The sequence below is a fragment of the Psilocybe cubensis genome, chromosome 8 (assembly GCF_017499595.1).
Source record: "Psilocybe cubensis strain MGC-MH-2018 chromosome 8, whole genome shotgun sequence".
Classification (NCBI taxonomy): domain Eukaryota; kingdom Fungi; phylum Basidiomycota; class Agaricomycetes; order Agaricales; family Agrocybaceae; genus Psilocybe; species Psilocybe cubensis.
This window is the reverse complement of record NC_063006.1, coordinates 234,878-259,878: the sequence shown is the minus strand read 5'-3', so window position 1 is coordinate 259,878 and position 25,001 is coordinate 234,878. Positions and strand designations below refer to the sequence as shown.

The 25,001-nt window shown below is 46.2% G+C and overlaps 5 protein-coding genes across 5 annotated transcripts; 3 read left to right on the top strand and 2 right to left on the bottom strand.

Moving 5' to 3' along the window:
• Positions 1 to 1,236: 1,236 nt before the first annotated feature.
• JR316_0008629 (uncharacterized protein) lies at positions 1,237 to 2,450 on the top strand (the record flags this gene model as incomplete). The annotated part of the gene is made up of 3 exons (XM_047894342.1): positions 1,237 to 1,383; positions 1,438 to 1,613; positions 1,670 to 2,450. 3 exons carry the CDS (start codon positions 1,237 to 1,239, stop codon positions 2,448 to 2,450), a joined length of 1,104 nt encoding a protein of 367 aa, XP_047745801.1.
• Positions 2,451 to 3,066: 616 nt separating this feature from the next.
• JR316_0008628 (uncharacterized protein) lies at positions 3,067 to 3,945 on the top strand (the record flags this gene model as incomplete). Its single annotated transcript, XM_047894341.1, has 1 exon — positions 3,067 to 3,945. The coding sequence occupies one exon, from the start codon at positions 3,067 to 3,069 to the stop codon at positions 3,943 to 3,945; it is 879 nt and encodes a 292-aa protein (XP_047745800.1).
• Positions 3,946 to 5,752: 1,807 nt separating this feature from the next.
• Positions 5,753 to 6,448, top strand: JR316_0008627 (uncharacterized protein; the record flags this gene model as incomplete). The annotated part of the gene is made up of 1 exon (XM_047894340.1): positions 5,753 to 6,448. One exon carries the CDS (start codon positions 5,753 to 5,755, stop codon positions 6,446 to 6,448), a length of 696 nt encoding a protein of 231 aa, XP_047745799.1.
• Positions 6,449 to 6,527: 79 nt separating this feature from the next.
• Positions 6,528 to 7,985, bottom strand: JR316_0008626 (fatty-acyl coenzyme A oxidase; the record flags this gene model as incomplete). The annotated part of the gene is made up of 8 exons (XM_047894339.1): positions 6,528 to 6,586; positions 6,646 to 6,704; positions 6,769 to 6,792; positions 6,846 to 6,997; positions 7,052 to 7,072; positions 7,137 to 7,556; positions 7,592 to 7,601; positions 7,927 to 7,985. The coding sequence occupies 8 exons, from the start codon at positions 7,983 to 7,985 to the stop codon at positions 6,528 to 6,530; spliced, it is 804 nt and encodes a 267-aa protein (XP_047745798.1).
• Positions 7,986 to 11,159: 3,174 nt separating this feature from the next.
• JR316_0008625 (uncharacterized protein) lies at positions 11,160 to 12,690 on the bottom strand (the record flags this gene model as incomplete). Its single annotated transcript, XM_047894338.1, has 2 exons — positions 11,160 to 11,756; positions 11,821 to 12,690. The coding sequence occupies 2 exons, from the start codon at positions 12,688 to 12,690 to the stop codon at positions 11,160 to 11,162; spliced, it is 1,467 nt and encodes a 488-aa protein (XP_047745797.1).
• Positions 12,691 to 25,001: the final 12,311 nt, after the last annotated feature.

Genomic DNA, 25,001 nt, shown 5'->3' with positions numbered 1-25,001 from the left:
TGCAGGATATAGACAGGCGTGACAGTGAAACGTCGATGTGGTACTGATGGTTGACGGTGTTCCTGATCCGCTAAATCATATTTGTGAGCAGTCTAGAAAGAAATACAAGAATGAGGGGTGGATTCAGGTAGGTGGATATCCAGAGAAGTATACGCGTCGATGGTGAGGCGTGTCAAAGAGAAAATTAACGCGTCATTTTGATATTCGATGAACATAATTGTCATAATACGCGCACCTGATACAGATAATGGACCATATACCCATGAAATACTCCAAGATGTTGCCCCCGCGTGTGGTGGCGCCTGTATAAACCCAACGATGGTTGCGACAACGCGCGGATCTCGTATCCAACACCCAACGAAATTCAACATATTTCAATTTTCGTGCATCCGGAGAAAATGTTGAAAGGGACACATCATGAATAGAAGTAGAAATCAACTGTAGGTACAACAAGTGAGAACATCGCTGGCAAAGGTAGGCAGGGAGAGAGAAAAGTGGAGAGATCTTTAGGGCCGGCTTCCACGTGACTGGTTCTACATGGAAGCAATTCACCTTCTGTCGACAGATTGAGAGTGTGTGTCTTATTTATCTATCTTTCGTTCTAGTCTTTTCTGAAACGTGCTGAGTCTTGAAGAACTTATGTAGCTTATACGGCTCAGAGATGGTATAGCTAGAGTTGAGACGTTGATGCTGAGCCTGAGATATATCAGATACTGAAAGAAAGAAACGCCTCTTTATTGCTGAGTACTGACAATCTGTATTGCAGCTCCCATGCATAAACAGATGTTGGCGGATTTTAGACCCAAAGGACGGAATTTTATTGTATACTCCCCGCAATTTATAGGGTGCCGCAGGCAGACTTTGGGAAAACTTAAAACCTTGTCCTATTTGGCCATGTTAACTCTGGATGGATGGCTGAAGACCATCAAATTTAACACCTTTCCAAGCAGCATTTTCATAATGATTTTTCATATACCTGCGTACTTTGTACACTTGAATGTGCAAAACGATATGGGAAAAACGTAGTTTCTAGAGGCAAGAAACCGGAATTTGAATCTTTAGGTCGGTTTGAATCCCGATGATCACATTATTATACATATATCAAAAATGGATGTGTGCCGAATACACAGAGTTCCGGTTAATACTCCGCTGCCTCATGGTTTGATCGAGATTCAAATAGATAGCTCGTGTGACAATAAACAAGCTTGTTGAACACCCCCCATTTCTCTAGCCAACATGCCCTGTACTCCAATGCCAGTTCGATATCAAAATTTCTTGCCAGAGCAGGAGCCTGATCCCCATGACTACAAAGTGCGACTTGTCAAAGAACTAATTGACCATGGAGCTGTGATTCTCGCGAAGCTTCTCAAGCTGCAAGGCGACGTAAGTTGATTAAGCGCCCAAATTTTCTCCGCATTTCATCGATGTGTTGTTTAGGGATGGAACGATGAACGAATCGAAGTTCACTTTCAAAAACAGCGTGATGCTTCTGACAATGCCTCACCTCATCTCGAAGGTGTCTGGTACGACAAGATGAAAGGATTAATGAAGGAGATAGACACTCGTTTGAAGTGCATTCCGGCGGAAGGGCACTTGTCTTTCTTGGACCTAGGGTGAGTACTTGATCCTTCAAAGCTATCCAAGTTGGCTTATAATTCACACCTGCTAGATGCTGCCCTGGAGGATTTTCGTCATATATCCTGACAAAGAATCCTGCTTCGAGGGGAATTGGAGTGTCGCTACCGGTTGAAGATGGAGGGCACAAATATCTTCTCGAGGAGCATCTTCTAACCCGACACAAACTAATTTTTGCAAATCTTACAAAATACCAACTCAATGCACACAGTGTACCAGATCCCGACCTTCAACACCTCCCCTATGATATCGTGAAGTCACCCTTTGATCTCGTTCTTTTGGATGGCCATCAATTGAGAACTCAAATCTCAGCAAAACCAGGCGATATGCACCGTCTGTCGATTTCTCAGCTCATAATCGCCCTTCGTACAGTCGCACCTGGCGGGACCATTATCATGAAACTACCACTTCCCCATAAGCCCATCGCTGCACGAATACTCTATATGCTAAATGAAATTTCAACAAAGATTTGTCGGTGGAAGCCCATGTCAATTCATGCAAACCGCGGAACATTCTATGTCGTGGCTTTCGGTGTTGGTTTAGACCCTAAAAAGGCCAATTTGGCGACATACCTTACCGGTTTACAGAATCTTTGGTTCAGCCTATCGTACGGAGGAGAAAACGGAGGTGGAAGGTACATGACGGATGAAGACCTTGACTTCATAATCCCCGTGGACGGCATCATCAACAATCATCTTGGTTGGCTTGCAGAATTTGGAAACCCCCTTTGGCATGTTCAAGTTAGTGCTCTTGAAAGATTATACGAGAAGAATCACCGGAAACAGTGCAAGAAGTCCACCGAGGATGCGACTTAGCTCTGAATTGACTCTGTAGGCTCTCGAAGCCGCTTTATACAGTTGATTTACCCTAAAATGACACATATTTTGGTTTTTTGTATGGTAAAAAACATGATTTTCTGCAAAGCGCATCAGATTAGAGGTAGTCAAAACACTCGCAATACATTAGACTTCTCCTATAAAGGCTTGTTCTACGAAGAAATGAGCCCTGAGTAAAGTGGCCTGTCAGTTATTATTGACATAGCTGTGAATTGAAGTAAAAATAACTTTGTTCGAAGCCACGGCGTCAACTGACGTATATAATACTTCAAATATGCTTCAAATGGCCTTCCTAGTTGAATCAAAGAGTTGGATTCAAGTTTGCAAATCGAATTGGGTCATCGTTTGACAATTTGAAAAACACAATCACGTGTAAGGTACATTCTTGAGTTTCCTGTTGGCTACGTGTTTCCCCAACTCTCACAGAACTCTCATCGACATTGTCAGAAATCCCCTCAGTACACACAAGTATTTCAAAGAACTCGCACTATATTCATTTCCCAATAAATTTTCACTATTCAGTACTCTTCGGCATCTCAAACTTAAACATTCAGATATAAAATCATTCCTCCGACTCTTCCTCATGTTTCCCATCATGCGCGTCGACATATTCTGCAAGGACAAGACCCATATTGTGCAAACATACATCGACGATATCTTCATCCAGTTCAATATCCTCTCCATTCGAAATAACATCGCTCTCTTGAACATCGGACACATTAATTCTTATATGGCGCTCGCCCATGTTCCGGACGGCAAATTTCAAGCGATGGCACTAGCAAAGGTCAGATATCTGATTCGCAGGGTTGAGAAGATTCCACAATACAAGAGAACTGCAGCACAGAGGTACTTGCTCGAGTATTGGCGCGAACCGGCTTTTCAATATAATGACCCTCGATCCCCCGTTGCCTTTCGGCTCCCTCTGGTGGTGTATGCCGACGCTTCAAGGTGGGGAATCGGCGTTTCCATACCATCCATTGGTCTTAGTCTAGCGTGGTACTGGGATCGGGTCTCCGACAAGCTCCCCGTTGGAAGGGACAACCAAATTGTCATGTCGTGGGCCGAGCTCATTGCAGTCGAAGTAGCTATTCATACTTTGATTACCATGAAGTTTCATCGTATGGGCTACCCGCTTGTCCTTCTTTCGGACAATAAAGGGGTGGTCAATGCGCTCAACGCCGGCAGGTGGAAAGATGCCTATAACCTTGATGGCATCGTCGATCGTATTGAAAGGACTTGTGGGCGCCATAAGATGTTCATGGAGATCTATTGGGTGCCTTCTTATGCCAACATTGCCGACAAACCATCGAGAGGTCGATTTGTGTCGAAGGAGGGCATACGGGATATGGTTCGCTTGTGGGAGGAAGTTGACAAGTGTTACGGGCACAGTAGGCGTGGGAGGGTCGTACCAAAAGCTTTGAAACCGCTAATTCACCCGGCTCATGAGCAGGATATTACTGTAACTAGCCTCTAACAAATACAGAACACTCTTTGTTAAGCTTCAACTAATTGCCGCCATTTACTGAGAAATAGGGGGTCTAAGGAATGTCAATGATGGAATGGGGATGATTTTTAATCCCCCCAAGGATTGCAAAAAATATTATCGATTCAATGAATATATGGATTCCGATCCATATGTCTCCCATCGAAGCGCGATTGGGTCATTTACCCAAACATCGGCTTGTGGATTTTGTTATCACTGCAGTGACCACCTCAAAGACCATCGATCAGCTCCTGCTGTTCACAGATTCGTCCCACTTGTGATGAAATATGTGATGAAAGTCATGGTACTCGTCTTGAATGGCCTTCGCTCATTGAAGATCTCTACCAGCGTGAATCTTTATTGATTCGAGAAGAGGACTCTTTTTTAAGAGGAGTGATGTATGGAGAAAACATTGGTTGGAAAGAGGTCCAGAATGAGGCCGCAGTAGTGAAGGAACAGCCATCGAAGTTGAAGAAAGCGCAACAACAGAATGACAGCATTCGGGCACTGGAAAATGTCAGTGCAATGTCAGTGCGGTCAGTGCATGTCAGTGCATACCACAGTAATGTCAGTGCAATGTCAGTGCAGACTGCAGTGATGTCAGTGCAATGTCAGTGCATGTTTCCAATAATCTATAAGTTGGTCATGGTGTGTCAGTACATGCCTGTGCGTGCAGGGTTATGTTAGTGCATTGGTTAGTTCATCGTGATGGTGTGGTGGCAAAATTTGAACTTGTTAAATTGGGGCCGTGAGAATGTTAACTTGGGGATGATTAAAGCATACGGTCTCGGAGTTTCTGGGTCAGGCACAGCTAAATAACAAGATATAGAAGTAAATATATATTCTCTACATTTTCAAGTAACAATCTGGTGTACTAAATCAAGCATAGATGTGGGAAGAATGAATGAATTGTATTGGAATCATTAAATAGGCGCCTCAGAGTATTCCAGTGTATAACTGATCCTGTTTGACAATGATTTGGGATCATCCTTGGCTGCAGGCGCAACAATGCTTTGGTATTGGCCTTAGCTTGGGGTGCGAATTTCTAGTAAGTATTTCGATGTCCCCATGTCACAGCTGAAAGGGAAAGGGAATTACAAAGTCCCATTGAAGCACCCTAGTCAAGCGGGTCTTGGGAACAGCTGATGGACCAGAGGAAACTCATACAGTCTACTTACCTAAAATTGTGTTCTTCATTTGAAATAAAAGATAACATGATTATAAGGTAAAAACTATGTCAGTGCATCGTCAGTGCACCATTAATGAAGGTCAGTGTATGTCAGTGCATGTGAGTGCACTGTCAGTGCATGTAAGTGCACCGTCAGTGCATGTCAGTGCAAAGTCAGTGCAATTGCTTGGCGGTCAGTGCATGTGTCAGTGCATCAACTCTTGGTATTCAGTATAGAGATAATTCTAGGAGGATAGTAGATTTCTAGACATTTATAATACATTCAAAATCCGTCTAAGTAATCCTGCACTGAACACAGTTTCATTTTATATAAGTACAGACTTCAACTTTTTCACAAATCCTAAGTGATGTCAGTGCATGTCAGTGCATAGACATTATATTGTCAGCGCATGTCAGTGCCGACGTGCACTTACATGCACTGACATGCACTGACATTTCTTGTTGCCCACAGCATTCGAGACACCAGCAATGGTACTTCTTTACGGTAGCCTCCACTCTATTATGGATTATCCCTATCCTCACGCAACGATATACAGTTCTGGTTCATACGCTTTCTGTCAACCCTGGCCGTCAATTTTTCCCGAAAATATTGGCCACCTCTCTCTTTTGATGGAGTCCGCGCACGGGTATCATGCAGAAAGTGACAGTCATTCCGCCCTAAATACAATCAAAGCCATGATACGTATTAGTGAACGCACGCCTCGATACTATCGCACGGACACTCAGGCATTTCTTCAAAAATACTGGCGTAGCCCTTCTTTGAACACGTTCAATGCTCTACTTCCAGTTGTGGCGTATACGGACGCATCCGACTGGGGTATCGGGTTCTATCTTTCCTCTTTCAAACAGTCTCTGGCATATTCATGGATTCCTGGAAAAGCTGGCATCCCTATTGGACCTACCGGTCAAGTCATCACATCCTGGGCTGAACTTATTGCGGTCGAAATGGCAATCCATACGCTCATTATGTTGGACGCAATCGACACACTGTACCCCACTGTTATCTTATCAGACAATGATGGTGTTGTCAAAGCACTCTCTTCCGGCTATTGGACACCAAATTACGGTCTTGATGGCATCGTGAAGCGTATTATATCGACCTGTTACACACATCGTATCATCCTGGACATCAGATGGATCCCATCCAAAGCTAACCTCGCCGATGGCGCATCCAAAGGCCGGTTTTCTTCCCCTCAGCTCCGGGAGATGGAGGCAATCTGGGAAAATTTATACGACCCCGAGCTCACGCGACTGTTGATGATACCACCTCATTTACGCTCGCTTACAGAACCCATTGGCTTCTGATACAAAAAAATGATTTTATTTTGGCGTATTTGTGTAGGAAGGTTGTAAGTCAATCTCTATCACTGCAGTATTTTGTATCTCAAGTGAATGTTTGGACAGGTAAAGCATCAAATGTTGGACATAAAGTGCTCCAGTCGCCTGAAAAGTGCCTCATTAATGATGGTCAGTGTGATAACATGTATGCGATTGTGACTTACTGGACGGTGTACTACCTTCCACCGTGTCAACGTCTTCTGCCATAACTACAGCAAACCCACTATCAGCGCAGATAGAGAAATCTTTAGACTTCAATATAAATCAAGCTGTTTAACTGTACTCACACATCGAGATGCCAATCGATATGGCTTATCTGTTGATTAGAAACCATGGCACGGGAGGCCTCTGAGCAGATACTCACCAATGAAGAAACCATGGACCGGCATTGTCGGTTGTAAACCTAATAGTAACGCTGTCCGTTGTGTCGCTTCCAGTATTCACTACATCCCTGCGTATCGGATTTACATAATTGTATGACGAGTTTCCAGCACTTCGAACAACAGAGAATGTGTGCTAGATTAAGTTCATTAATAGAAGTACTCGCAACATCATTTAAAGATGACATACCCCATGAAGATGTAGAGGGTGCTAAAATGACATGAGATTACCTATTGTCAGTTCGGATTGTAAGTGCAGTAATTTAATAACTCACAGGAGCACCGGCAGATCCACCCGGCATAGATATTTCAATGACTTTATTTGGTGGTAATACATAAAATGATCCCGATGGGAGCAAGTCCTGAGCCGTCAAGGTGCCGCTCATAATTTGCAACAATACCGGGACAGTGGGAGTCGTCCATGCCGCATCATTTACGGTAAACATTGTTCCGTTGAAACTAAACTCGAGATCAATGTTTACGTCCGCCAGACCGACTCCAGGAGTTCCTGGAGCAGCAGCACCGTCCAATGGAACCAGGTTTGTTTCAACCAGAGGATTACTGGCTGTACTGTTTGTTGTTGGATCCTCCGCAGTTGCATTGACATAGCGTAGAATGGCCGAGTTAATACCTCCATCAAAACCAGTTGTACCGGTGGGGCCCGGATTGGCACGAATCCAGTAATTGTCCACTGGCTGGTCCGCAGTTAAAATAAATGAATAACGCTGACCAGAAAATATCTGAATAGAATCAACGATAAGAGGCTGGGTGTTTATTCCATCGACTTCAATGATTGTCTGAGCCGTGATATGGTCAGTTGTATAGTACCACTAACAGGAGAGACTGAGATTACCATAGTATGTCCGTCAATTGAAAATGTAAAATTGGGATCGCACGAGAGAGAAATGAGACGAAAGCGATATCGCTTGGTGGCAATAACAGAAATCACTGCAAGAGGGGATGTAGGACCTCCATATGGCTGTCCGTTTGCACATTTAATACCAAAGTATAAACTTCTTTCCCCATACATATAAATTACAATTTTTCTTGAACCCAACTACATACCTTGGTGTCCCGGTTATAGAGAGATAATTTCCGAGCATACAAGAAATTATCCCGGTCATTGTATTTGCATGCCCTTAAGTTTGAATGGGAGCTGCACACATAAGGGTATGCTATCCATACATAAAAAACTCAGTACCATAGTCTGTGACCCTCTCCGCATGTACCTCAACTTTGGTCCGAAGATATAGAGTTGTCCAGATGAATATTATTTGTGCCGTCCGTGCCGTAGAGGCGTGGGAACTCGATTTTCGTCCCGCTTGCAGTGGCTTGCTACTTGTGAAGAAAGTAGGACAGTCATTACAAGATTATAAAATTAATCATGAGCATAAACACTCGTACATTAAGTCACATAAGACTGTATATAGACTACTCCAATGCAATTTTCTGTCTGCAACCTCAACTTAGGCCTTTTTAAGCCTTAGCACGGCGACTGGGCTGGTCAAAGCACTCGTCTCAAACTATGAAGACAAGCTACTTCTGTAATCAGCCTACACAGGAATATATTTACTGATTAATTGGATAAATGTGCATCTTTTTAATGTTCAATCAGCGTGTGTCGATAGGCATACAGGCAATGAACTGTAATTTGTGTCCACATTTGCCGAGATTTGCCGATTCTCACGATGTCTAGGCATGCACGGCATAGACAGAATGCCGAAAAATGACTGTATATCTTCGGGATGAAGAAAGGTAAGAACAATCATACGGGGAACCTTCAGATATAAGTAAGGCAACAAAATATGTATAAAAGGGAGTGTTTTCTCTATGTAAGGGATTGTAATTTGTATATGTGGGCACCAAAACTATATGTATGGCACTCAAAGTTGTATCTGAGGATGCAACCTATGAATATATGGATACTGGATTTATATGTTCGGAAACCATCTCTCTATATCCAGGACATCAGAGTGTGTATATGGAATTGTGTAGAATTGAGACTTCTATGTATGGGACAAAAAGTTTATTGATTGGTATTAAATGTGCAAACGGACAGCCATAACGGACAGCCATAGTGGACGTAAGGACTATTATATTTGACAATAAAAATTTACTAACATTTTTCGCTGCAGTCAAAGCTCTAGTGCCAACGTTACTGAGCCGACTGCCTCTCCATCTCCTTTGAAGACCGATTAAACAATGCTTTACAAGGGTGACTCGCTATATTTAGCCTACACACCAATAAAGATAAAGATATATTTGGTCTTCGATGGCCACAACGGGATTGTTATTCTCTTGTTTTGATGACCCTTTCACAATTAGAGTTTGCAAATTTTCATGGGGAGCGATAGATACCAGAGCTCAATCACGAATGGAATAACTGTCGAGTCGGGGATCGGGACTTCATGGGTAGTTACAGCCTTTATAACGTCCATTCTAAAGCAGGGAACGCCAAGGGTCGTTTTATCGAGTCAGAATAATAATTACCATACATTTCTTACGCTTTCGAGATGCATTTATCCAATGGGAAGATCGACCCAGACCCAGTTACCTCAACCTTCATCCATTACTACCTATGCTCAAGTACATTTAACTTTCTGCCTTGATGTAACTTCTCACGAAACATTGGCAAGACACGGACAGCGACCAGCACAACCACGAAGTTGGCAATACTTTGGGCAATACGGCTATCAATGGGCCCGCAAACAGGGGACGTTTCTTGCTTTTGTGCAGCCAGTCGTGTACTTTGTCGTGCAAGGACCCTACCTCAATGATCTGTACTCAATATCAACGTCTACTCCACGTACGTCGCCGCTTCTGAACCACAACTGAACGTAAACTGCTGCTCAATCGTAACCTCGACCTCAATCTCAACGACGCATCGAGGCCTCAACATCGACTCATCAGTTATGAAATTTGAAGTCTTTTCCCCATCATTATATCTCGTTAAGTGATCGTACTATGCCACGCCTCTGCCCCGATTTTGGGGTATAACCCACCAAGAGTCTTGCATCTTCGATGCCTCTAGCTCCCCGCGCTCCGCGGCCTGGATCTGAATACAGCTTTTCTTGTTCACCCTGTGGAATCTGGAATCTGGGTCCAGCGCACGACACTCATCGGACCAAATTCAGGGAACGGAGGGGTGGCATGCCAGGTAATGTATGCTTTTCTTGTATGGTACAAATGACAAGTGCTCTACTACTTCCACCTCCACCTTCAGTTTACCCATCTCTCGCCGCACCGCGTCATCGCATTACACTAGGAGATGATGGGTGTGATTTGTGGGAATGTGTGCGTGTTGCGTGTTACGCGTTGTATTTTGCGCGTTATGTGTTTCGCCAATGCGTCGTGGGGATATACAGGTGCGTGTTATCTGCGGCCTGTAAAGTTGTTAATTTAGAATCAGATTGTGTGGAAGTCACTGAAGCTCCTGGACGTAGGGTTAGTATGCACATGTTATGTGGATGACGGGTGTACCCAGGCGTTGCGGGTACAAAGTCAATTTAATTTTACAAGTGCTCATAAGTAGGAGCGCAAGAGCGTATCATGATGAACGTAGATTGCCGGCGCGACGAGGATCCGGACTTGTACTTTCGTGCCGTGAACGTGAAAAGATACTGACTCAAGAAGAGGAAAGCGCGCGGTTTATGAGTGGGTGGAGCCCGAGACTGAGAGACTTGCGTACTTGCGAGGAAGTTGAGTTGCACAATAAGTAAATTGAGTCTCGTTGTTTGGTTGTGTTCCAGTTCTCCTGAGAGCGGTCTAGGAAGAACAATAGATGTATAGCCCGAATCTTTCACAGCAGATCTGTGAATCCACAATTTCAGATATATGTGTGTATGTAGAGTACATAAAAGTTGGATAGATGATGAATCAGTGTGATATGTAATGGATGTGTATATAATGAGGAAAGGATAGAGGCAGAGGACGTGTGTAACATCCGCACAGGAAGACGAGCAGGTGTGGTAAATACAAGGTCAATGTGCCGTCGTGAATCAGACGAGTGAGCCATAAATGATAAAAAAAAATCCATGTCCATCTTTTCTCGAACGCAATTGATCGGATGTTGAAGGACCCGCATGCTGAGGGCGTGAAACGAGTGTCGGCCGGCGAACACTTGGAGTTGACCATGGTGCTCGCGATGCACATAGATTCGACAACTAGAGGATATCGAAGTGGACTCGGAGCTAGCGACTAAGGTCGCCTCTTCAGTTCAAGTGGGACACCTGGGATGTTGAGCGAGGAGAATTTAGACTGGCGAACGAGGAAAGGTGGATAACAGGACATGCAATGACTTACGGACTCTCCTTGAGCATGTTCTTGTATCTCTTCAACTCCTCTTCAAATTCCCTGGACCTCGCCTCCGCCTCTTGCCTCCTCTGCGCCTCCTCTTCCCTCAAGCGCGCTTCATTTTGAGCGCGCCTGTCCGCCTCTTCCCTCAAGCGCGCTTCATTTTGAGCGCGCCTTTCCGCCTCTTCCCTCCGCCGCGCCTCCTCTTCCCTCAAGCGCGCTTCATTTTCAGCGCGCCTTTCCGCCTCTTCCCTCCGCCCCCTCTCCTCTTGCTTCAAGCGCGTTTCGTTTAGAGCGCGGTAGGTCGCCTCTTTCTTCTGGTTCCCCTCCATCTGCAACCGTTTCTCCAACTCTTTCTTCTGCTGCGCCTCAGTATCAGCACGCTGGGCCTCTCTTCGAGCGCGCTCTTCAGCCTCTTTCTTCTGCTGCGCCTCAGTATCAGCGCGGTGCGCCTCACTTCTGGCGCGCTCGTCGGCCTCTTTCTTCTGCTGCGCCTCAGTATCAGCGCGGTGCGCCTCACTTCTGGCGCGCTCGTCGGCCTCTTGGGCCCTTTCTTCGGCCTCCCTCTTGGCCTTATCCCTCGCGACGTGGAGATTCTCAATCTTGAGCAACAGTCAGCATGGAGGTCCAAACAACCAATAAATTATTGAAAATTGTGACACGTACCTTAGTGTGAAATTGTTCGCGAGCGTCGCGATAATGATCAATGATGGAGGCAATTGTCTGCTCCGGATCTTTAGCATACAGAGAAAATCTCTTCCATTTTCCATTCAGTTTCTCCAAGATGGTTTCGCTCGGATTGTACAGTTTATTAAGAGTGTCGTAAAGGAGACCGGCGAAATGGTAACAATTGCTTTTGAAGAGGTGGTAACGCGGCACCTCCTTGTTCAAGATGTCTGCAATCAATGCAATATCGTACACAGACGGTCGTGCGTGTGGGACGCCCGGGACGTTGCCAGTTCCTTCTCTCTCGAATTCTAGCCGGCACATGCACTTCTCGCCCGAGCGCCGGCCGTCGGGAACACATGTCACGGTATCGCACGCTGTGCCCATCGAAGAATCACTGACAGATTGAGAAGCACTAGAAGATGCGGTGCTCAGCGAAGATATCGTTTGGTTCAATAATAATTCCGACTGTCTGCGAAGTAGGCTTTTCTGTCTTCGGTTTTTCTTCCTGGAACTCACACTCGGAGAGTAGCCTGAGTGCGGTGTTGGGCCTGCAGACAATTGCTCAGTGTCAGACGGTGGTTGCACCGGACCCGACGACCTGCGCTTGCCATCATTAACGTCCCGTGCTCGTTCAAAGTACAGGTAGTGAGCGCCTCCGTTGGGGTCCCTAAGTTCGACCAGGAGGGATTCGTGCCTTGATTTGGTCTTGACATTCTTCATCAGCGATACCTTCACCACACATAGCTCCGTCATGTATTCACTGGGACGCCAACCATAGGCATCGACGAGTTTCTCCAGGTATTCCTGCAGACTCTGCGTGCCGCGGACGAGCTCTGGGTATTTCTGTGACTCGGCTTCTGACGACATTTTGAAAAAACGGTGGAGATGGTTAACAAAGGAGGACCAGTAGCTTTTGAGGGGGAATTTCATCGCGAGAAAAGTGATGGATAAAAGGGACTTGAACTAAGGGTTGAACGTTGACGCTGCACGTTGTTGCAGTGTGAGGTTTTCACTGCTGCTAGATAACGCGTGTTGAACTTTGCGCAACGAGGCACAACGATCGGGAACCTGCGCTAAAATTAGAGTCGTCCGGATGCTATAGATCTGCGGCAGTTGCCGGAGGTTTCCCACCATATCAAGTGTGACAATGGGCCTCGAATTTATCTGGCCAAAATACCTTAGATATATGTTTTTGATACGACTACATAGCTGATATATAGTTAAGCGCTCGCTTTTGATAAACATTAGAAACTTCAACACATGTGTACGTTGGCAACTTGAAAACGTCCTCGAGATTCGCTTCATGTACGCCATTTTGTCAAGGCAGTGATGATAATCGACACTTTGTTGAAACTGGTGATTTACTCTACATGCGGCACCTATTTTAACACAAGTCATCATCTACGAATCGTAATTCTCTTTTAATAATTTGACTGCAGCCACGATCATTCAACCTCCACTCCTACTTATTTTCTTGTACACAACCTTGAAAACTCCAGATGGCTCGTAAAGTTATTGTTGAGCATATAAAAACATTACTCCCAATATTAGTAAGATAGGATATCTTGAAACGGCGCTGCTATGTTTCGGATATGACGGCCCCTTGTTAATATACGGAGCCAAATATCTGTGCATGTAGAAGGCCAGCAAAGGGCGTGTAAACGCATAACAAGTCAATTCGATTGCTGTGTTTGAGTAGCCAGTTGGGATTTTACCCTGGAAGGATGTGTATATTCCCGAAACGATCATAGAGCTTACCAGTTGTCTGATTATGCGGAATGTTGCGTAGCACGATCGAAACGGCTGTACCACGCTGTGAGAGGACCGTTAATTAAACAGGATCAGCAGTATATCAACAAATCTTGTGGACACACAATCGAGTGCTGAAGGGGAAACATGCGATACAAAAGGAGAATTAGGGCCTCCTTGCGGCAGCCACACATCTACTAGTCCTCCCCAATGTGGTACGACGGGTTCATAAACTTAAACTGATTGACAAAACCATATTTCCCCGACCGGAAGCCGACGTATTCTTATCCAGTTACGTCTCGATCCAACCCACGTAGTTAATTCGGGTCGTCAATGGTTTTTTTTGTACACTTTGGCCCATACAATCGTCTGATGTGCTTTCGTGTGATTGATTCCTTCATTTATTGCATAGATTAAGTGTACAACACCTCAAATCACGATACTGTGGTTTTGTAGCCTTGTTGCAAACACGTTGATCGCCAAAATTAATATAGATCGTACTTTTATTAGACTAGGCAGCACAATCTGACTACACAAACAACACATCGTGGAGGATCGGGATACACCAAGTTGTGGATAAATTGACCCCCCATATTTGAGAGGTAGAAGGGATTATTTTGGAATTCTAGACAAGCCTTTCGGATTGATTTTAGACACAGCCATGCGAGCCGACTTTCCCCTCTTACAAGTATAATTGGGTTTAAATGTATTTCTAAGCAACGTATATTCGTGTCTATAGCGCAAGAAGCCACTGAATGCACATCCGCCAAAAGAAGGCATGACGGCGTTGCGGGTGATGAGAGCGTCTCTTATGAAAAATCCCTCCTCCTGGAACACGGAGGCCCAAACGGAGGATCACATAATCTCTATTTCGTACCATTCGGACGAGACACAGATGACGCCGCCAAGTCCAGATTTCGCAAGCATTTCAGTGTTTAACTGTAGTGCTCCCCTCAACTCTCTGAGTTCGTGGCATGTAAATTCATCTTCGTCTTCGGGTCCGGTGTGATCGAGCATGGCGAGCTAGACTCCCTCTGCGTAACATACCCCCAGCGGCTCAATAGCGTCTGTCGCGAGCGATGTCATCCCGTCAAAAAGGAAAAATAAAACTAATGCTTAGGTTATCCAAAAGACGCATAGGCGTGTTTCGAAACTTGAATATTCTGGACACGGACACGGACATCCAGCCAGACGCGCGTGCGTGTGCAATCCCTCAGCTCGGCTGGTGATCGCGCTCATGTGGCGTAGGATATCGCTCACTCGGCGAGATCACCCAGGCCCAAAGCACAAACAGGCAAAAAAAGAACAAAAATGCAGAAATCTGGGGGCCTGCCACCACTAACGCCAAATGCACAGCCAAACACCATGGATGGATAGCATAAATGATGGTGATAGAGATGTCGAACCAAAATGGCTCGAAGGGTGCCCTGAGGACAGCCAGCACGCCATATCTGACCGTAACTGCTTCGCTAACAACTGTAGGGTAGGAGCAGCGGTGGTTGCACTATCGGTATGGATATTGTGGCACATACATGTGTCTCTTTCTCTTTCTCTGTGGGAAACAAAGAGAAAGCAAAAGTGAAAGTACAGAGCAAAAGATCAATCGACATTTGCCAAAACAACTACAGAAAGTCCAATTCGGCCTGTATTTCAGGGAAGTCAGTCAGCGCGATATCACAGTCCAAGGTTGTAAATTGTCAAGTCAAACCGCCACCTGCATAATGATCCCTGTCGAAAATCTTGCGAAAATCTTATCCGCGTTGGATATTTAACCACCGTCAATGGGTAGGTATATTGCAGGAGCAGAATTAGAATCATCAACTTGACTGGGGACTCGGATCCAGCAGGGGCAAGATCCATGATACGCGTGACAGTCACTTTACCTTTGCCCTCAAGTTTTCCGGCGTTCTCCTCTCCCCTCTAGAGTTCAGGGCCCCAACGCGCCAAATATTTTTCCCTGCAAGTCTAGATGCCTGGATTCAATTCAGACAGCATATGAAGAAGCATGTAATGCTAAACAGAGGAAAAGCAGAGTTGGTTTGAGTGGACAGTTGGTGGGCGGTCAGCCCATGGATGACGGTCATAAAAGTTACAGTTAGCATCAAAGTCAGAGACGGTTAGTGACTGTTCATAGCGGTCATGACGTTACCCATTCGGCTGTCAATGCTGACTCAGTGCCATCAGTGCTATTTTCCTCTTTTTTTGTTTTCTGTAATTTTTTTTTCTCGGTAGCGGCTAGCGGTTCTTTTTTTTTTTTTTAATTTTTTACAGCTATCGCGTAGCGGCAGTTATTTTTTTTTAAAAAAAAATAAGAAAGCAAGGGAATATAAAAAAAAATAGCTATAGTTAAGCTAAATAAGGAAGGGAGCAGAAGATCCTTGTCTATGCTTGCGAAGACAAAGATTAGATTTAAAAAAAAAAAATTTAGTTATTTTTAATTAATTTAAAAAATAAGCGCATTATTTTTTTTTTTTTAGGTAAACCTATTTTTGTACTGACCCAAAATCTGAAGCCAGACACTTTGCATTTTCAACGGAAAATTGTGTCATAATTTCTTCAAAAATACTGGCGTAGCCCTTCTTTGAACACGTTCAGTGCTCTACTTCCAGTTGTGGCATATACGGACACATCCAACTGGGGTATCGGATTCTATCTTTCCTGTTTAAAACAGTCTCTGGCATATTCATGGATTCCTGGAAAAGCTGGCATCCCTATTGGACCTACCGGTCAAGTCATCACATCCTGGGCTGAACTTATTGCGGTCGAAATGGCAATCCATACGCTCACACAATGGGCACCTAACTGTCATGTGGCTAGCTAACATGTTAGCTAGGTTGTTGCCATAATATTGTACTATGTTAATTGTCATGTAATTGTCATGTTAACTGTCATGTTTTTTGAGTCACACTCTGCCTTGTCACTCAAGACCATGGGGTCCAGCAGATACATATCCGGTTGACTTGGGGGAAAAATGAAAGGAAATGTAGAGTGTATACATTAACACTACACCACCTGGCCAATATTAAACACTAGGGGCATTGGCTTAAGAAAACAGTAATTTGTCTGAATTTTTTTGATTGATCAAATTGCAATTAAATTTCAAGATTTAATGACAATAAAATTCATGTGGTGCACATCATGGCGGTATTTGAATCCATCAATACCCATGCCGAACGGCCGATCGGTAATCATGCTCGCTAGAATCCCCCTATTCGTATCAATTTCTTCCAATATGGTGCGTACTCGCGCGTTAGAGAGACAGCATGTTGGATTGGCAAACTGACCGGCGTGTCCTCGTGACGGCGGTCTGGGCTATGGACAACTTGTGTTACATTCATCTTCGGTTATTTGTTACATTCAAGACAATTTTACTTATATTCGTTTCGACAAAATGGCACCACCTCAGTTCGTTTCTATCGTACTGAGGTGTGTGCCAGCTAACTCACTTGTGTTCTGTTCAATCTTACTTACTCTTAACGTAGACTACTTTTCCATTAGGTAGTATCTACTAAATATATTAGTTCGTTTCTATCGTACTGAGACTACTTTTCCATTAGGTTATGGGCCCCGAGAGACACTGAATCAATCCAGCATTCATTCTACTCAACCAACCAGTGACCTATTTACCCTCAGCAAAACTCTCCACTTATTACTGTCAACCATGTCTTCTATTTCTAAACTAAGCGATGACTTCATGAAGATCCCCAAGCTCGACGAGGCGGGCAAGAACTGGGTGATCTATAAGCAACGCTTCTTATGGTCCATCGACGCGCGTGGCAAACTCGAGCACGTCGACGGCACCGCAGTAGCTCCGCCAGACCCCATCACTCGTGTCCCAAATTAGCCGCTCACTAACGAGCAGGCAGTTCTTGATGCGGAATGGCGAAAGGAGCTGAAGGCCTGGAACCAAGGAGAGGCAATTGTTAAGCAACAGATTGCGGCAACGATTTTGGACTCACATTTTATGAAGATTCAAGGCAAGGGATCTGCCTTCAATATTTGGGATGCTCTCGCAAGAGACTTCGAGAACAAATCACGGATGGTCTCCGTGGATTTGCGACGCCGGCTACAGCAGGAACGCTGCCCCGAGCGTGGAGATGTGCGAGCACATTTCAACAAGTTGCGCTTGATGCGCGAAGATTTGGCAGCCATGGGACAGCCGCCAACAGATGACGACTTTTACACAATCATCATGGGATCTCTCCCATCTTCCTACGACCCCTACATATCAGCCGTAAACGCTACGTCAAGCGTCATTGGCACGACTTTATCCGCTGATGAGTTGATGCACACGGTGACCGAAGAGTACGACCATCGTGCGCTGGGCCAGAAGGGTACCAGCAGGCGAGAAGAAAACTCGGCCTTTCATGGAGATGCGGGAAGTTCACGTGGGAGGAAGGGCGGGTGGAAGAAGAATGTTGAGTGCCACAACTGCAAGAAGCGTGGGCACTTCAAGTCCGAGTGCTGGGCGGAGGGCGGCGGTAGGGCAGGGCAAGGCCCAAGTGGCTCGAAGCCCAAGGGAAAGGGCAAGGAGAGCGGTGGAGGCGAAGGCAACAAGGGGAAGGGGAAGGAGACAGCGGCTAGTGCAAAGGATGATGGGGACGAGGAGGGTTGGATGGCCATGACCACATCAGATGATGAATTTGATGTTTTGTCGGAGGAACTCACCTGTTCTTCCGCATCCAAATTCTCCCTTTCCGACGCCAATATCCTTGAGCTCATCTCCAGCTGCTCCGAGTACGATCCCATCTCCGATGCTGACTCTGAAGGCATGCCAGCCCTCCAGTCAGTTAGCGACTCCAGCGATGAGGACAGTGATGAGGAATTTCCGGGTCTGCAATCTGTGTCAGACTCCGATGATGACTCCGATGACGAATGGGAGGAAATTTACGCACCTACCTCTCGAGCAGTCCTGTCCCTTACTGCTACAGATGAAGCCCACAGCACATTCACATCTGCCACCCTCACTCAAAAGCAGACCCTTGTCGACATGGATCTGTACGACTCGGGTGCTACGCGCCACATGTCCGGACACCGACATCGCTTCGTTAACTTCGTTGAGACCGACCCGAAGCCTATCACAGCTGCCGATAAACGTCAGTTCTTTGCGACTGGCAAGGGAGATATGTATGTTGACATACCTAACGGCAATGGGCCTGCAACAAAGCAGTTGCTCCGTGATGTCCTTTATGCCCCAAAGATGGGGGTTACCCTGGTCTCCATCAGCCGAATTGCACAGGCGGGCGGCACCATTGTGTTCTCAGGAGCACTCTGTCGGATCTACAACAGATCGCGTGAGATGCTGGGGAAGATCGAGGTGCAGAATGGACTTTACCGTGTGTTCACGGCACGTCCGGAGGCAGCAGGATATGCTGGGCGGGTTGTCGAGGTGTTGACCATCGATGAATTGCACCGCCGGATGGGGCACATCAGCCATGATGCAGCGCGGAAGCTTGTTGAGAAGGGCCTGGTAACTGGAGTCGAGCTTGATGAGGACAGCAAGCCGTCGTTTTGCCCATCGTGCGAGTGGGGGAAGGCCCATTGTAAGCCAATAGCAAGAGAGCGGGTGGAGGAGCAGGCCACGGAACTTGGCCAGGAGATCCATTCGGATGTGTGGGGTGATGCACCTGTGGAGACTATCAACCATAAGTCTTACTTCGTCAGCTTCACAGACGACTACACTCGGTACACAAAGATTTACCTGATGCACACCAAGGACGAGGTCTTCCAGCACTACTGCGAGTTTGAAGCCTGGCTGAAGACCCAGTTTGACGCCCCCATTAAGAAACTCCACAGTGACCGAGGGGGAGAATATCTAAGTAATGAATTCTCAGCCCATCTCAAGGCGGCCGGCACCACTCGAAGACTCACCATACATGACACCCCTGAATACAACGGCGTTGCGGAACGCCTCAACCGCACACTCCTCGACAAGGTGCGTGCAATGCGACACGACAGTGGCCTACCAAAGTTTTTGTGGGGTAAGGCAATGCATCATGCGGTCTATCTGAAGAACCGCACCTCAACAAAGGCGCTTGGGGAAGCAACACCATACGAGGTGTTGACGGGTGAAAAGCCGGACATTTCGAACATTCCACCATGGGGCTGTGACGTGTGGGTGCATGATACTAGCGCTTCGAAGCTGGACGGTCGAGCAAAGCAAGGAAAGTGGGTCGGGTTTGATGAAGAAAGCCACGGCCACCGGGTGTACTACACAGAGAAGAGATCTGTGATAGTTGAGCGAAGTGTCAGATTTATGCCAGATGAGGTAGTACTGGAACACGCACCGCTTGAGGGGGAGTCAGACGACGAGCGTGAGGATGATTCCAAGCGCTACGTGTCCCCAAACATTCCCAAACCCGACACCAACACTCCTACAACAGCAGAACCTGAGCTACGTCGAAGTACACGGCTGCGAAAGGAGAGCGCGTACGTCAGAGACATTCGGCAGGGAGTTGCAAAAGTTAGCAACTTACCTGCAGCAAGCCAGTTCCCGCGCGGTCTCCAGGTTGTCCCAGAGGTTTCCGAGAAGGGCGAGGAAGGCGAGGCCAGTGTTGAGGGTGCAGGTGATGAAGGGCTGTTGGCGGATGCATGGGACATTGTTGAGGCGATGGATTTTGCGATGGCAACTGCAATGGATGCAGCTGAGGGGCTGAACCCGACATACGACGAAGCGAGAAGGAGATCCGACTGGCCGAAATGGGAGGCCGCGATCAAAGCCGAGCTTGCATCACTCGAGGCGAACGGGACATGGAAGATGGTTGAACGCCCACCAAATGCTAACGTCGTTGGCAAAAAATGGGTCCTACGCATCAAGAAGAATGCTGCAGGCGAGATTGACAAGTACAAGGCTCGTCTCGTCGCACGCGGATTCACTCAGATCCATGGCGTGGACTACACGGAAACCTTCGCACCTGTCGCACGCCTGCCCACCTTCCGATACCTAATTGCACTTGCTAACCGCAATGGATGGCCGCTCGAAAGCATTGACTTTGATAGCGCGTTCTTGAACTCGAACCTGGATAAAGATGAAGTCATTTACCTCGAGCAGCCACGCGGATTTGCAACGGACTCACGTCGCTACGTGTATCGCCTTCACAAGGCACTCTAGGGGTTGAAGCAGGGTGCGAGGAATTGGTATGAGGCGTTGAAAAAGGCGATGGGGGAGTTGGGGTTTAGGGTGTTGGAGGCGGATCCGGGTGTGTTTGTGAAGGTGGTGGATGGCGAAATTGTCATCGTGGGGGTACACGTCGACGATTGCCTGGTAACGGGGAGTTCAACGCCACTAATTGCGCAGTTTAAGGTCGAAATCAACAAGAAATACAAGATTACGGACCTTGGTGAATGCAGATGGCTCCTCGGCTTCAAAATCACTCGCGACACCGCCAATAAAACCGTCTCCATCTCCCAGGATGCGTATATCGACACCATCTTGACGCGCTTCAATTTCGACGACCTGAAACCAAGTGCTATCCCTATGGATCCGTGTCAGCCACTTGCCAGGTCACAATGCCCGACCGCTCTTGCAGACATTGCACGGATGAAAAACGTACCATATCGTGAAGCAGTGGGCTTGCTCATGTACGCGTCAATGGGAACGCGACCCAACATCACGTTTGCGACAAATACCGTGGCGCAATTCGTTGACAACCCGGCGTGGGTTCACTGGGAGGCGGTGAAGAAGATTTTTCGGTACCTCAAGGGCACCCGAGACTTGGCATTGACGTATGGCGGTGAGAAGAGGGACATGGTGGGTTTCGTGGACGCAGATGGGGCGTCGCAAGACCACAGGAGGGCGATTTCGGGGTACGTGTTCGTGGTGGATGGAGGAGCTGTGTCGTGGTCGTCGAAAAAGCAGGAGTTGGTCACCCTGTCGACAGCCGAGGCCGAATACGTGGCCGCTACCCACGCCTCAAAGGAAGCCATGTGGTTACGCAGCCTCGTTAACGATATTTTTAGCGCACTCGATATCAAGATAGTACACCCCACCACACTCTACGGCGACAATCAATCGGCCATCGCTCTCGCTCACGGAGGTCAATATCACGCACGCACAAAGCACATCGATATTTGTTACCACTTTATTCGATACATTATCGACTCCGGCTCTATCAAGTTGATTTACTGCCCTACCGATGACCAAACTGCCGACACTCTCACGAAGGCTCTTCCGAGCGCGAAAGCGAAGCACTTTGCAAACGCGATGGGTTTACGCGCCGCAGTTTGAGGGGGAGTGTTGGATTGGCAAACTGACTGGCGCGTCCTCGTGACGGCGGTCTGGGCTATGGACAACTTGTGTTACATTCATCTTCGGTTATTTGTTACATTCAAGACAATTTTACTTATATTCGTTTCAACGAAATGGCACCACCTCAGTTCGTTTCTATCGTACTGAGGTGTGTGCCAGCTAACTCACTTGTGTTCTGTTCAATCTTACTTACTCTTAACGTAGACTACTTTTCCATTAGGTAGTATCTACTAAATATATTAGTTCGTTTCTATCGTACTGAGACTACTTTTCCATTACAGCATGCACCTAGATATCAGCAAATAAGGACAAGAATCTCATTTCCTGGGAAAGAATGGCAATTTTCTTCATTAACGATGCAAAACCGGTCGACGAGCAAACAGTCGCAATCATGTTCTCACATCTCGCAAACTAAGATCGGAAATCACGTCGATTACGGGCTGAGAGGCTTGCTCTAGATGGGTGTGATCGTTGACAGAATGTGCACCTTGCCAGGCATTGGGAAACATAGCTAAAAACGGGCGCAAAGAGGAGACGCGCCGCGAAATAAAGACGCGTTTCGACGCGTCAAAGCTCCTTGACTACACCGTTGCTGCGGTCGGCATGTTAGCCGCTTTCAAGCTCATTCAAACTCAGAAAGGCACACCAACAGTATACACCCGTCGGCTAAACTGTTCCACGTGGTTTTAAAAATTAAACAGCATTGTAAAAAAGAGAATTGAGTAGCATTATTGCCCCCAAGTCAACCGGTTATGCAACTGCCAGACTCCATTTTTGATTGCTAGCTATGGGACTTGAAGACTATTCACGGTTCACAGAGACTTACTGGGTCTTGAGTGACAAGGTAAAGTGTGACCCAAAAAACATGACAGTTAACATGACAATTACATGACAATTAACATAGTACAATATTATGGCAACAACCTAGCTAACATGTTAGATAGCCACATGACAGTTAGGTGCCCATCGTGTCATGGTCATGACGGTTACTGATGGGAACGTAACTGCTTCTGACTTCGCTGACAGTTATCTGACCGGCACATCACTGAAATACACTACTATCAATGGACCTCACAGATATACAACCCGCATCCGACGAATCAAGTTCTTGGATAGAATAAACAGATAACCTCTTTTCATTCATGCTCAGCGCCACAGACAGGCGGACGGACACACAAATGCGCATACTATACACCCACGCGCTCACGCACACGAACCCACGTCGGTCTCGTAAACTCTTCCCCTCCCTCTACCTTTGTATCATATCTCCGTCTTCCCCTCCACGCTCCAGACTGGCAGAATATTCGCCACAGCTCGGATGACTACAGCATCTTGCCAGCACCCTGATCCAGGTGTTGTACTGTACTGAAAAGGAGTTGGAAATTGAGAATCGGGAAATGGGATACAAATAAATTTTCAGTCTCCACTGTCTAGTACCTAGTGGCGAGACTCGCAATGACGACGGCGTCGGACTCGAACGGTGTGGGACAGCGTTATCGGGCACGGATAGGAGGGAGGCACCTGAAACTCTTCTGAATGGCGAATTAATTCTCGATTTTCCCTTCCCTGTTTTCGAAGCTTCGGTCAGACTATATGCGTTTCTTATTTCTCTCTTTTTCCGTTTCCCATATCAGAACTTGATTGAAGCTCGCAGCCGAGCGGAAGCCTTGTCGTGGATGTGGGGGGCGGGATTGTTTACAAACTAATATGTCTACCTGTTCATGTACTAAAAATGGATCGACTTTGCTTACAGTAATCACACTTAGCACGACTTCAGAATAGTATTTCGCCCTCCCAAAGACGGTAAATAGTAAGAAAACGGCAGGTAACGTTAAGTCTCAAAGTCATTGTATTCTAGAAAATTTCCATGAATTTTTGTGTGGCTTTAGAGGATACCGGTTAAAGGTTCCGGTTAGTACTTGTGCATTCACATTTTAAGAGCACCCTGTTTTCCCTTATCGATTGGTCTTTCCGTCATTGAATGCACCGTCTGTAAGAGTGTTCTGGCGTAATTGTAACATATGCACGGACGTGGCTGACAATGAGCAGGCGGTGCTGTTTGAGTCATTGAGAGCTATTCTGGCCACGAGAATAGTGGGCGATAACCCCTGGATATCGTGTTAGACATACACCATGGTCCAAAATATTTCTCATCCTACATACCGCAGCGACCACTAACATTATACCGACGTAGTACTCGACTTCGCAGAAACGTGCACCAAGGTTATTGAATGAGGGAAGAAGGCCGATAATGGCATTGAAGATAAGCAGAATGGTGTAGACTGCAGCTGACTCAACGATCATGATTACAAGGCGGCCGAATACTCTTTGGGCACGCTGACTGTTTGAACGAGAGCAAGAATAAATCCTGTACCCGATCAAACACGACGCAAGTACTGTGGTGCCGGAAGATATGAATATGAGAATGCTGGAGATTGTATTGAAACGAGTGGAACCTTCGCCAGTCAGATTTTGAAAGTTAGTCACCATTAGCACTATTATTGCGACGAAAAGACCTGTTGATGTGGTACTCTCAGTGAGATTGTAAAAATAGCAAATAAGACCTACCGAGTTCTGACAATGTCAACAACAACGGAGGTAGAATAACGCGAATAGATTTTCCCCAGACATGATAGCATCTCCATATCTGACAGAATTCAAATACGGTTAGACACATGTAGGTTATATCAGATATCAATTTGACGAACCAATAGTCCATCAGAAACTACAAACATGGAATAGAGAGAAATATTATTTATTAACTCAATCCAGCTAGGTCCATCCAAGGTAGTAATAAAGGCAGAGTCTCGGGTGGTTCCCTTTTCTAAATCAACCAGGTCGATAAAGAACCAGTTCAAGACGAAGTTTGAGAGGCAGATGGTGTATAACACGGATATACACAATAGGACAATTGGACGATTCATCCTTTTGTTCTGTTTAGACACTGCAGTACATCCACTCTAAGGTTACATCAAGGAAAGGGTGCGTGTCAAGACGTACGGCATAGATACATGGTTCCTCCATATATGCAAGTATAGATTCCTGTTACACATCGTGAATCCCAATGTCTGGTTGTGTGCACAGGTAGCAGTTAAACGGACCTAACAAAAAATTCTGCAGCAGAGAGCTGTTGAGATTGGCGCTGATATATTGTTCCTCGATGCGTATTCTTGTTGACTCT